At 45.6% G+C, this 11,732-nt stretch overlaps 1 protein-coding gene across 1 annotated transcript; it reads left to right on the top strand.

Annotated features, from left to right (window-relative positions):
* The first annotated feature begins 1,269 nt into the window (after positions 1-1,269).
* On the top strand, positions 1,270-5,022 carry Fxyd4 (FXYD domain containing ion transport regulator 4). The gene is made up of 8 exons (XM_031380953.1): positions 1,270-1,308; positions 1,931-1,973; positions 2,776-2,844; positions 3,473-3,505; positions 3,632-3,655; positions 4,137-4,211; positions 4,286-4,322; positions 4,728-5,022. The coding sequence occupies exons 3-8, from the start codon at positions 2,805-2,807 to the stop codon at positions 4,828-4,830; spliced, it is 312 nt and encodes a 103-aa protein (XP_031236813.1). The 5' UTR covers positions 1,270-1,308; positions 1,931-1,973; positions 2,776-2,804; the 3' UTR covers positions 4,831-5,022.
* The last annotated feature ends 6,710 nt before the right edge of the window (positions 5,023-11,732 follow it).

Raw genomic sequence — 11,732 nt, 5'->3', positions numbered from 1 at the left:
AAAAAAAAGCACTGACTGCTCTTCCAGAGGACCTGGGTTTGATTCCCAGCAACCACATGCCTGCTCACAAACTCTCACAACTAGTTCCGGGGAATCTGACACACTCTTCTGGTTTCTGTGGGCACCATGCACTCAGACAGTATAGATAGACATGCAGGCAGAACAAATACCACATTTACAAAATTAAAAAGAAAGTAACTGCCGGGCGCTGGTGGTGCACGCCTTTAATCCCAGCGCTTGGGAGGCAGAGGCAGGTGGATCTCTGAGTTCAAGGCCATCCTGGTCTACAGAGTGAGTTCCAGGCCAGCCAGGGCTACACAGAGAAACCCTGTCTAGAAAATCCAAAAAAAGAAAAGAAAAGAAGAAAATGCCCTTTCCCACCTACCCAAGACAGACAACCTCAACTTTTCTTCAGTGACCTCCTAGACAGGGACAAGTCTCCCTCACTTGGAAAAGAGAAGAGAGGCCAAGTGTCATCCAAAGGTCCATGGCCAGATGGTTCTGGCCAGCATCAGACAAAGCAGGCTATCCTCTCCCTGGCAATGTCTCTCTCTCTTTGTGAGGCAGGCAAAAGTCTACCTGGGCTGGGGAAATTTCCTATTCCACCTGAAGTAGGTTCCTCAAGTCACAGGGTGTCCGGGTCTAGCAAGAAGGTGGTAAATGAACCAATGGGTCCCCATCAGACCCAGCCCCCACCCCCACTCTGAACACCAAGTTCAAATAAAAACAGTGCAACTGCCAATCTCTATTATCTACTTCACTGTCCCCAGAGCACAAGAAAACCAGAACCCTGAACCCCTGCCCCCTGCGGCCTTTATTCTATTTGTGTGTGTGTGTGTGTGTGTGTGTGTGTGTGTGTGATCAGAGATAACTTCTGAGTCAGCTTTCGTTCTACCCTGTGGTTTCTGGGCTCAAATTCAGGTTGTCAGTCTTGGTAACAATACCTTCCAAGCCATCTTACCAACCCCGGAGCTTTCTTTTAAGACCTAAGTAGATTAAGGAAGCCCCCTTTTCCTCTCGAGCAGGGACTGAAATCCAGTGGTCTCAGTCCTCCTGTCTCTCCCTCATTCCTTAGCTCTAAGTAGCCAGGACCCAGCTCTGGTTCTACCCTGGGTGTGGTGAGTGAGCTATGGCCTTAAGAGCAGGTGGGGAGGGTTGCCTACAGGAGCATAAGAGGTAGGACCAGTTCCCTCCAGACTGCTGGTGTGTGGCCCAGGGCGGAGTCCCTGGCTTTAAAGAGCAGAACCCACCCAGGCTGTCCTCAGACTTCCTCTCTGCACCACTCTCCTAGCACGGGTCATCTCCAAGGTAAGTAGATATCTGCTAGGACTTAAGTGTGCTCCTTGGAAGGGGTCAGGGTGCTGACTCCAGGACTCTGAGAAGTGAGCAAGTATTTGGGAATTGTGAGAACAGAGATGGCCTCTCTGGGCCTTGAGAGTTCTGACTTTAAGACTGTGTAGCAGGTGGGTAGTGGTGGTGCACACCTTTACCAGCACTTGGGAGGCAGAGGCAGGTGGATTTCTGAGTTTGAGGCCAGCCTGGTCTACAGAATGAGTTCCAGGACAGCCAGGGCTACACAGAGAAACCGTGTCTGGAAAAACAAAAAAACAAACAAACAGAAAAAAAGACTGTGTAGCAGTGAGTTCAGGACTAGGGGAAGTGAGTCATAATCCAGGAGCTATGGGTTTGTGGGTAGGAGAAACTGATGAAGGGCAAAGGAAAACCAGCTTCAGAGACTGGCTAGACCATAAACCCACATGTCCAGTTGATTTTATTTTTTTTAACTCAGTTTTCCATCTTACGGCAAAAGGCCCATGTGATTTATAAATACTGCAGCAGGTTTTCAGGGCTAGGTATATTTTTGAGGATTGACATATCATAGCCCCCTTAATGTCATCTGCATAATTTACAAGGTTGCTATTATTTACAGGACACTGGAACACAGAGATATTACCTACAAAGTCCCATACCTGGTAAGTGGGTGTGAGGAGACTGAGCCCAGCCAGAGGGTGTGGCTGGATCTGTGATCTCTTTAGTAGACCAGAGCTAAGTAGACAGTAACTTCAGCTTCAGAACTGAACCCTCGACACTAGCCCATGGCTGCCATACAGAAAGAAGGGATGGGGGTTTTCTCTGTGAAATTCAGCTGCACAAGGACTATCACATACAATATAAGTGGGGCCCTGGGTAGGACCTACTTACAGGAGAGAGGGGCTAGGTCTCACACCAGCAGACCTTTCTAGCAGCTACCTATGTTTTGAGTAGACCTGGAGCTGCTTGGAGCAGAGTTCCTGGCTGTAGAATGGGAGGCTGGAACTGCACTCTCCAGCCTTGTTGTTGAGTTCTGAGATAATCTAGGACTCAGCCAGACTACTCCAGCGTAAGAATACTAGGGCCTGGACACCTAGTTAGAAAAGCCTAGCTCCTACATAGAACAGACATCTCACTTTGAGGGTTTGGTTTTATCTTCATGGATTCCTACCTCCTGTGAAAGAGATGATAGTATCTTAATAAAGCTCTTCACAAAGCCCAGTGTGGTCACGACAGGGCGTTCTGTTCCGAACATGTAACTAGAATTAAGCAGTCCACATAGGCAGGTAATCAAGGGTACCATCTGTAGATGTGAAAGCGGGAAGTAATCATTTTCCTAACGTCAGCACTTGCCTATGTGGGATTCATGTCTAATTCTTACGCCAGTTCTACCTCTTACTAATGGGGTGAGCCGTGGCAGGTCACAGATCACAGACCACCACCTCTGCTCTACATCTCACCCAGGAGCCTGCAGCCTCAGCCTGGGTCCCAATATGGAGGGAATAACCTGTGCCTTTCTCCTGTTGCTAGCAGGTGAGTTTTCCACACACTCCGCCTACCAAGGCAGTGGAGCCCAGACAGCCTCTCCCCAGAGTAGGACTGCTGCCCAATAAATGTGTTTACCTTTAAATTGTCAGCTGCAGGAAACACTAGTACAGGAGGAATGAGGACAATGAAAAAATTGCTTAATGGTGACTGAGTCAGTGAACTATGAAAAATGGACCGTACATATCAAAGTAGGCTTGTCTCTTTAAGAGGCAGAGAGCCTGGCTCTGTCCAACACTTCCCAGACAAGGTTAAAAATGAATCAACCATCCTGTTAAGAGCAGAATAGCAGGACAAGATGAAGGGCTAGGCCGGGCAGTGGTAGCTTACACCTTTAATCCCAGCACTTGGGAGGCCAGCCTGGTCTACAGAATGAGTTCTAGGATAGTCAGAGAGAAACCCTGCCTTGAAAGCACCCCCTCCCCGCCCCAAATACAAAGGGCTGTGAATGGGAAGCCATGGGCCTCAGGATGAGTTGGAAAAGCCAAGGCCTGCTTGGGATCTGGTAGGCCTAGGGACAGGGTCATTTCACAGACCCCTCTAGACAGCTGGTTGTTTTTTGTTTTGTTTTGAGACATCAGTATGATAAACACCCATTTCTGCTTCTTTCACCCAGGTTTGCCCACCTTGAAAGCCAATGATCCAGTTGGTGAGTACCCACCATTGTACACTCACAAATGATGCCTGCCACCTGCCTGCATTTCCCTTCTAAGACCTCACTCATATCCTGTCTCCTACTTCTGGTATTTACTTACTTATTTTTCATTCACTACAGATAAAGACAGTCCCTTCTACTATGGTAAGAGCCGACATCAACCCCATCCCCACCCACCCCATCACTTTCAATCCTTGTCTGCTTTAGACCTCTTCACCAATCCAACTGATGAGAATGGTACATAATCCAGTAGTCATTGTGGGGTGGGACATCACACCTGTTCTTCATAAGAGCTCAGCAAAACAAGGAAAAAGGGTGCCTTTGGGCACAGAGCTGGGGTTGGTCCAATGAACCTTGTCCTCCTTTCTCTAGGTTAACCTACTTTGTCTCTCATGCACTTGTCCCTATAACGTAATTTACATGATGTACCTATTAACCCACTCAGTCTTTTTTTTCACTGCCTGGGATTTAAGAGCCATGTGGGCAAGCACTTATTTATAGGGCAAATGGGTGCTTGTAAAGGTGTCCCACAAAGCCACACCCCCGGCCCCATAAATACCTTTTGAATGAATGTGTGAGGAGGGTACTGTGAAGCAATGTGTCTCCTCTTTGCCCCCACCTCCAGACTGGGAGAGCCTGCAACTGGGGGGATTGATCTTTGGAGGGCTCCTGTGCATCGCTGGAATCGCCATGGCCCTGAGTGAGTACAGGGATTGGCAGAGTGGGGAGAGGGAGGCTCAGACTCAGGCTAGATGTATGTTCTTCCTCTCCTAGGTGGCAAGTGCAAATGTAGGCGCAACCATACGCCCAGGTAAGACAGTGGCCAAGCTGTATGTATCTTTGTCTGATCATGTATGTGACGGTAAAGTTCTAGGACCAACAGAACCACTCCACCCTGTCTATTCACTAGGCTAAAAAGGGGATTTACTTGGAAGATTAAATAAACTCTCAAAGGCCTCAAATCAGGGAGAACCCCGATATTTGGGTTTGTGCCCCATGGCAGTACACACCTGCAATCCCAGCATTTGACAGAGGTAGGGAGATTAGCAGGCCATCCTTGGTTACACACCAACCTCAAGACTAGCTCCTGAACTACTACAGGAGACCATGTCTCAAAAGCTCAGATACATAAATGGCAAGTATGCCCTTAAAGGACATGGGAAATCCTGAGCAAACAGAAGATCTTGGTGCTTATCTTCGTGTTTCCTTTCTCTAGTTCCTTACCTGGGACAGCCACTCCACTCATCACTCCAGGTGAGCTGGGTCTCTGGTGGGATGCAGGAAGGAAGGATAGGATAGCAAAGGCAACAGGTCACTGAAATGACCCAACTCTCCACAGGCTCTGCCAATACCTGCTGAACTCAACACAGGACCAAGTTTGGAGGCAGGTTTTTGACAGCTTCCTGCTGTACTTCCTCTCTGGAGATCTTCCTCTCCAGGATGGTTTCCGGAGACCATACCGTTAAGTCTTCAGTGATAGGGAAGGGTGTTGCAAAGCCGATTTTATATTAAACTGGTCTTGCTGCTCAGTTCTGTGGTCTTGTGACCCCTTTGTGATGTGCGGGGAGAACAAGGATGTGGGGATGCCTAATGAGTTGTCTGTCTCAATGGCTTTTTATATGGAAGCTCATTCTCAGCTAGATCCTACTTTGAGAACCTTCTCCTAATTCACTGTATGCCTCCAATGCTCTCCTGTGGGTCCAAGTCCAGCAACAGGAACAAACCTACCCGTAAAATATACCAGTGTTTTATCCAAAGTCTAGAATTGGTGCCCAGAGACCCTAGCAGTTCTGATGACATGGATCACCTCCACATGATATAACCTAGAATGATGGCTTAAGTCACTCTGGAATCCCATCTCACTCAGTGAGACTTCATCGACCCACCCACCCCATTAAATTCTTGTACAGTCCTTACATGGAAACATAATGTCCTGGAATGCAAATAAATGCATCCAGCACTCTCAAAACAATAGTAAGGGTAGAGCAGCAAACACCTGAACTCAGAACTCTTAGGTAGAGCTTCCGCTGGAGAAATCAGGCAGCTAGAGGCAGTGGCTCAGAATCAGACCCAGAGGCATCTGAATTTCACCTTTCATGTTCAGGAAGGTATGAAAAATGTGGGTATGAGGGAACGGGGCATGCAAATGTCCAGGGCACAAACTGTAAGAAGTGTGACTGCCATGCATGTGAGAAGACCCCAGCACTACAGCAGCTTCCCAGCAGCACCCCCTTGAGGCACTTTGTGCTGCAAGTTTAAGCTTCAGGTTGACAGGCAACAGGTCTTTTAAGATTTGTCTGTGTCTCTGCTGTGTCCAATTCTGTTTAACAGGTTCTTACCCCTTTGACTGGAGATCAGGCTTCCCATTCACACACCCAGCTTGGAGAGGATACCAGACATAGATCCCATACATGAGTGCTTTTCCTGTATTTGCTTTGTGGCAGCAGAAAACTCAGGTAACTGTGTTGTTTTTAGGCTACCAAACATTGCACATAGCCCAGGATGGCCTCGACTTTGAAGCTCCATTCCTCTTACCTTCACATCCCAAGGGTCATCACATTGGTTTACGTGGTGCTGAAGCACAAACTCAGGGCCTCATGAATGCTAAGTGCTCTACCAATATATCCAACTTATTGTTTCTTGAAACTTAGATCTAGTCCCCCACTCCTATTGGCAACCATTCTGAAGTGCAAGGCCACAGTATACTGTATATGGCTCTCATCACAGGACTAAATGGTACCAAATCACAAGCCTGTGCTGTAGCACAGGTGGCAGTATATAAAAGAACATATGGAACCCTGCCTTTGTAATGGGGCAGGAGGCGGGGGCAAGATAGAGCTGGTGTTAGCTCTAGAGAGATGTTTAAGTTCTGCTGGGCCTGGGACAGCAAGAGCCCTACAAAACCAAACCAAACCAACACAGAAAAACTTTTTCCTCCCCTGACAAGTTGTTCAGGTTGAGAGCTGCCTCCCCCCAGGCTTTGTGTAAGGTCACTGGAAGTTCTCACTAGACTACTGCTCTTCCCCCCACCCCCACCCCCACCCCCACCAGAGGCAACTTCACAGCTCCTCCTCCATGCCATCCTCTTCCTATCAACTCAAGTTTTTTTTTTAATTTTATTTATTTAATGTAAGTATACTGTAGCTGTCTTCAGACACTCCAGAAGAGGGCGCCAGATCTCGTTACAGATGGTTGTGAGCCACCATGTGGTTGCTGGAATTTGAACTCTGGAACTTCAGAAGAGCAGTCAGTGCTCTTAACCGCTAAGCCATCTCTCCACCCACCTCAAGTTTCTTAACAACCTAGGAAATAGGGCTCCTACCATCCCAGTAGTTCTTACAGAGGAGCAGTCAGTGCTCTTAACCGCTAAGCCATCTCTCCACCCACCTCAAGTTTCTTAACAACCTAGGAAATAGGGCTCCTACCATCCCAGTAGTTCTTACACCTGTGGATCTCCACCCCCAGACCACCGACCCTATCACAGGGATTGCCTGTCAGATAGTCTACCTGACTACGAGAGATATTTGTATTATGATTCTTCGTAATAGCAAAATTACAGTTGTGAAGCAAACAAAAACTGATTTTATGGCTGGGAATCATGACCACATGAACTGCATCAGTGAGGAAGGCTGAGCACCACTACATTATCTACCATGACTTACACAAAAGTCACCAACTTGGTCTTTGGTACTTCCTTAACTTTGGTCTGCAGCGGGATCCTTGTCTAGGGTGAGTAGATATTGTGCACAACCTAGTAGAGGTAGAGCCAACTCTTTAATACATTTTCTGACCAGGTCTGGTAAAGTCCTTAGCAGCCACTCATCCTCAGCCCTGAGTTCTGGTACCAAGCTGACAAGCCTACTCTCAGGCACAAAGGAGCAATCAACTGGTTTACTTTAAGCTTATTTGTAGATAATGAGTCAGAAATTTACATTCTACCCGAGATGTCTCTGTAATAGTCAAATTTTGTATAGTGTTGTTGAGATGGTTAGGAGGTGTGGCCCTGTTGGAGTGGGGTCAGTCTTCCACTAGCAGCCTTCAGATGAAGGTGTAGAACTCTCAGCTCCATCTGCACCATACCTGCCTGGATGCTGCCATGCTCTGCCTTAATAACAGACTGAACCTCTGAACCTGTAAGCCAGTCCCAATTGAATGTTGTCCTTTGGCGGTTAAGAGCACAGACTGCTCTTCCAGAGGTCCTGAGTTCAAGTCCCAGCAACCACATGGTGCCTCACAACCATCTGTAATGAGATCTGATGCCCTCTTCTACTGTGTCTGAAGACAGCTACAGGGTACCTTGTATATAATTAAGTCTTTAAAAGAAAACAACAGGGGCTGGTGAAATGGCTCAGCAGGTAAGAGCACCGACTGCTCTTCAGAAGGTCATGAGTTCAAGTCCCAGCAACCACATAGTGGCTCACAACCACCCATAATGAATTCTGATGCCCTCTTCTGGTGCATCTGAAGACAGCTACAGTGTACTTACATATAATAAATAAATAAGTCTTTAAAAAAAACAACAACAACAAAAAAACAAACAAACAGGAGTTGTCTTGGTCATGTTGTCTGTTCACAGCAAAACACCCCAACACATTAGCTGAAGATTTTCAGACATCTATTTTTGTTCTTTTGAGTCAGGATCTCATGTAGCCTGGGCTAGCTTTGAATCCAAGGAAAATGGGTAATGAAAGTAATTAATCTGAAATACCATTTGTCCAATTAAAAGAGAATCTTAAAAAAGCAAACTGGCAGGAATGGTAACTCATGCCTACAATTTCATATTCTAAGGATGAGGAGGAACTAGTCTGGGTTCCAGGCTTGCCTGGCTTAGAGTTGAAATCTTGTGTCAAAAAAAAAACAAGCACTGAAAAATGTTAAGAGCCAAAGAAATTTTCTAGGAAGGTATTTTCTTTCTTTTTTTTTGGTTTTGGTTTTTTCAAGACAGGGTTTCTCTGTTCTGGAATTCACTCTGTAGACCAGGCTGGCTTCGAACTTAGAAATCCACCTGCCTCTGTGTCCCAAGTGCTGGGATTATAGGTGTGCGCCACCACTGCCCAGCAGGAAGATATTTTCAAATAAACACAAAACAAAACAAAAGCAAAAAACTCACTAGACCAGGCATGGTGGTACAAATCCCATGCACTTGAGAAGCAGAGGCAGGTTGAGAGTTCAAGGCCAGCCTGATCTGCACAGTTCCAAAACAGCCAGGGATACACAGTGAGACAGTGTCTAAAACCTGAAGGAAAAAAAAGAACCTATCAACCACAGATAAAGCATAAAATGTTAAAGACAGAGAAATGGCTCAGTGGGTAAAAGCCCTGGCCCAACAAATCTGAAAACCAGTTTCATCTTAGGAACCAATCTACAGAGACGAAAGGTGGAGACAGCAGAGTAAGAAGAGATCTGCCACAAGGTAGAAAGCCAGAACAAACATGAACTGTCCTTTTATCTCCACTTACGTACCATGGCACATGGGTTCCTGCGCAAACAGAACAAAAGTATTTTAATAGTGTAAATTGTGTAATCTCAATTTAATTGTGTAAATAGTGTAATCTCAACACTTAGTGGTTAGAAAGATCAGGAGTTCAAGACCAAGCCAGAGTTTGAAGTCAGGATGGGCTAGAAACAGAAATCCCTTGCAGGCTTTCAAGTAACTAGAAGGCAATCATGTTTCCAAGTGTAAAATCAGCTTTCTCAAACTCAAAACATGCTAGCAAAAACTTAAAAGCTGTAAGATCACTTATCTTTAACTCAGTGCTATGGACATAGAGCCTTACACACACCAGACAGGCCTCTAGTAGGGATACATACCCAGCACAACATGCAGTATTTTTACCTATAGCTTGTAAAATGTCCACTGTGCTGATCACAGACTGACATATTCAACCAAGACTCAACATTTTAGATTTTGTTGCTTAAGTGCTGTATGATGCGGTAACGGTGGTACAAATGCCATGCATTAAACAGTTAACTGTGGCCAATGAATGACCTTGGCTATTTGAACAGGTTTACAGACAGGAAGCCAGATGAGCTTTACACTAACCAACTCCTCTGAGCTACTGAATGGGCTTTGCTGATACAGCTTGAGACCAGTTTGTCCAGCCTCTACCACAGGGCATGCAATCCTTCATTCCTCTCTAAATGCAGTCAGTACACAATCTAGAGCACCCAGAGCAATATGTAAATGATCTGAATCCATCAAGAGACCTTGCATTCAATGTTTTGCAGAGCTGGTGGCACCCATTTCAAAGTGCTAAAACCTTCAGCAAGTGGAACCTCGCTGTAATTGGCATATTGGGGAAATTGCTTTGTGCTTGCTGTGTGCCAGCATCCCTTTCTACCACCAGCCACTAATAGTTCTTCCTAGCTCTGGGATAAAGCAAACCAATCAGTGTATACTCTGAAAACATGGCCCATGTTTGTAAGCAGTACTCAAGCCTTGGGGAATGGTATTTGGGGTCCACACTTTTGGACACTTCCAGAGTTGGCAAGACTGTTCAGGAGGCACAGGCACTTGTTGCTAAGCCAAGTTCAGTCCCTCAAACACATCCAGAACCAACTTCTACACCTTATTAATAGCTTGGCATGCATAAGCTGGCAAATAGAAATATAGGAGCTACAGTTGATTATGTTTAAGATCACTTCTTACAAGCACGAACTGGATACTAGCTGCCTGAACAATAACTGTAGGGTTAAAGGTGTTACCACATCTACCCACTGTTTTCCTAGGGCCATTCTTCCCTATAGCATATAGATTGCTTTCTACCACTACACACACAGCCCTAACCAGATTTTCATAAGCAAATGCTTCCTGATTTGTCTGGAAGGGAAAAAACAGTGGGATCATAAGATAGTGGGTTTAACTGCAGTTCTTATGCCCATAACAGGGTTGAAAGCCTAGGGGCTATAAACACATGGTTATGGCCACTGGTGAACTCAACCCAACTTCCTCTGCCTTGTTTAGATTCCAGGATAGCACAAAGGCAGCCAGGACCAGGTTATTACACATGCCTACGGTATCCATACCAACAGAACCTCTTACAACCAACTCTTTGAGCCCTAAGGTTTTATCTCCTGTTACCAGGCACTAAGGAAATATACTATTAAATATATTCAAGCTTCCTTCACAATTTACAGACAGGAAGCTAAGTTGGTGGGGTGTTTTTTTGGGGGGGCAGGGGCAAGAAACAAAACCAGACTATGTGACCTCTAAAATGTGGGCAGGACACCTAGTTCAGTTACAGAGGATTTCCTCAAACATCTGCCCAAGGTTTCTAGGTCTACTCCTCTATGCTGGTTGGCAACACTCAATAAACTTGTTTCCTCTGAAAACAGTGGCTTTTGCCACTTACTAACAACGGCAGCTCCACAACAAACTTTACATGACTCCAGCAGAAAAGACAAGCACTTAAAAAATTAAGGTATGAGATCCCTTACTTCTAAGAGTCCTTTGTAAGACTCAAGTGTGTGATGGGGGTGGGGTGGGGGTGTAGTGTGAGACTGGAGAGATGGCTCAGAAGAGCACTGTTCTTCCAGGTCTTGAGTTCAATTCCCAGCAACCACATGGTGGCTCACCACCATTTGTAATGGGATCTGAAGTCCTCTTCTGGTATGTCTGAAGACAGCTACAGTGGACCCACATACATAAAATAAAAAAGACTCAAGTAGGGTTCCCAGTGTGGCACTCCAGTTACTGGGGAATCCAATGCCCTCTTCTGGTCAACACCGAGAATATGGTATACTTCTATACATGCTAGCAAAAAGCCAAAAGTGTAAATAGTATGTAATTATAAGGCTATGTGCTTCCTCAGGAATAACGGACAATTACTACTTACTACTCTACAAGGCACATACCACTTAAGAGCCAAACTGGCTGGCCTAGAACTAACTGTACACCAAGATGGCCACCTTGAGCTTGTGTTATCTTCAGCTTCCAAGTGCTAGGAATACAGGCCTGAGACACACCACCCAGCTACCACTATTTTCAAGTCCCCTCTGGAAAATAAGTGTTTATTTACAAGTCTTTCTCAACCACCCAGTTTGCTGCCTTTTGCTGAGTAGATAAGCTGTGCCAGTCATTGTGAAAAAGTCTTTATTTTAAGAAAAAAATTTAGTTAACAAAAAATTTAACAAGTTTCACTTAGCAAAATACACCCAAAAGGAAATCACAGTACAAAGAAAGCTTTAAGTCAAGGCCTCACCAATTCCTACAGTATTAGTA

This window comes from Mastomys coucha, unplaced genomic scaffold (genome assembly GCF_008632895.1).
Source record: "Mastomys coucha isolate ucsf_1 unplaced genomic scaffold, UCSF_Mcou_1 pScaffold20, whole genome shotgun sequence".
Lineage (NCBI taxonomy): Eukaryota > Metazoa > Chordata > Mammalia > Rodentia > Muridae > Mastomys > Mastomys coucha.
This window is presented reverse-complemented; position numbering and strand designations above follow the sequence as displayed.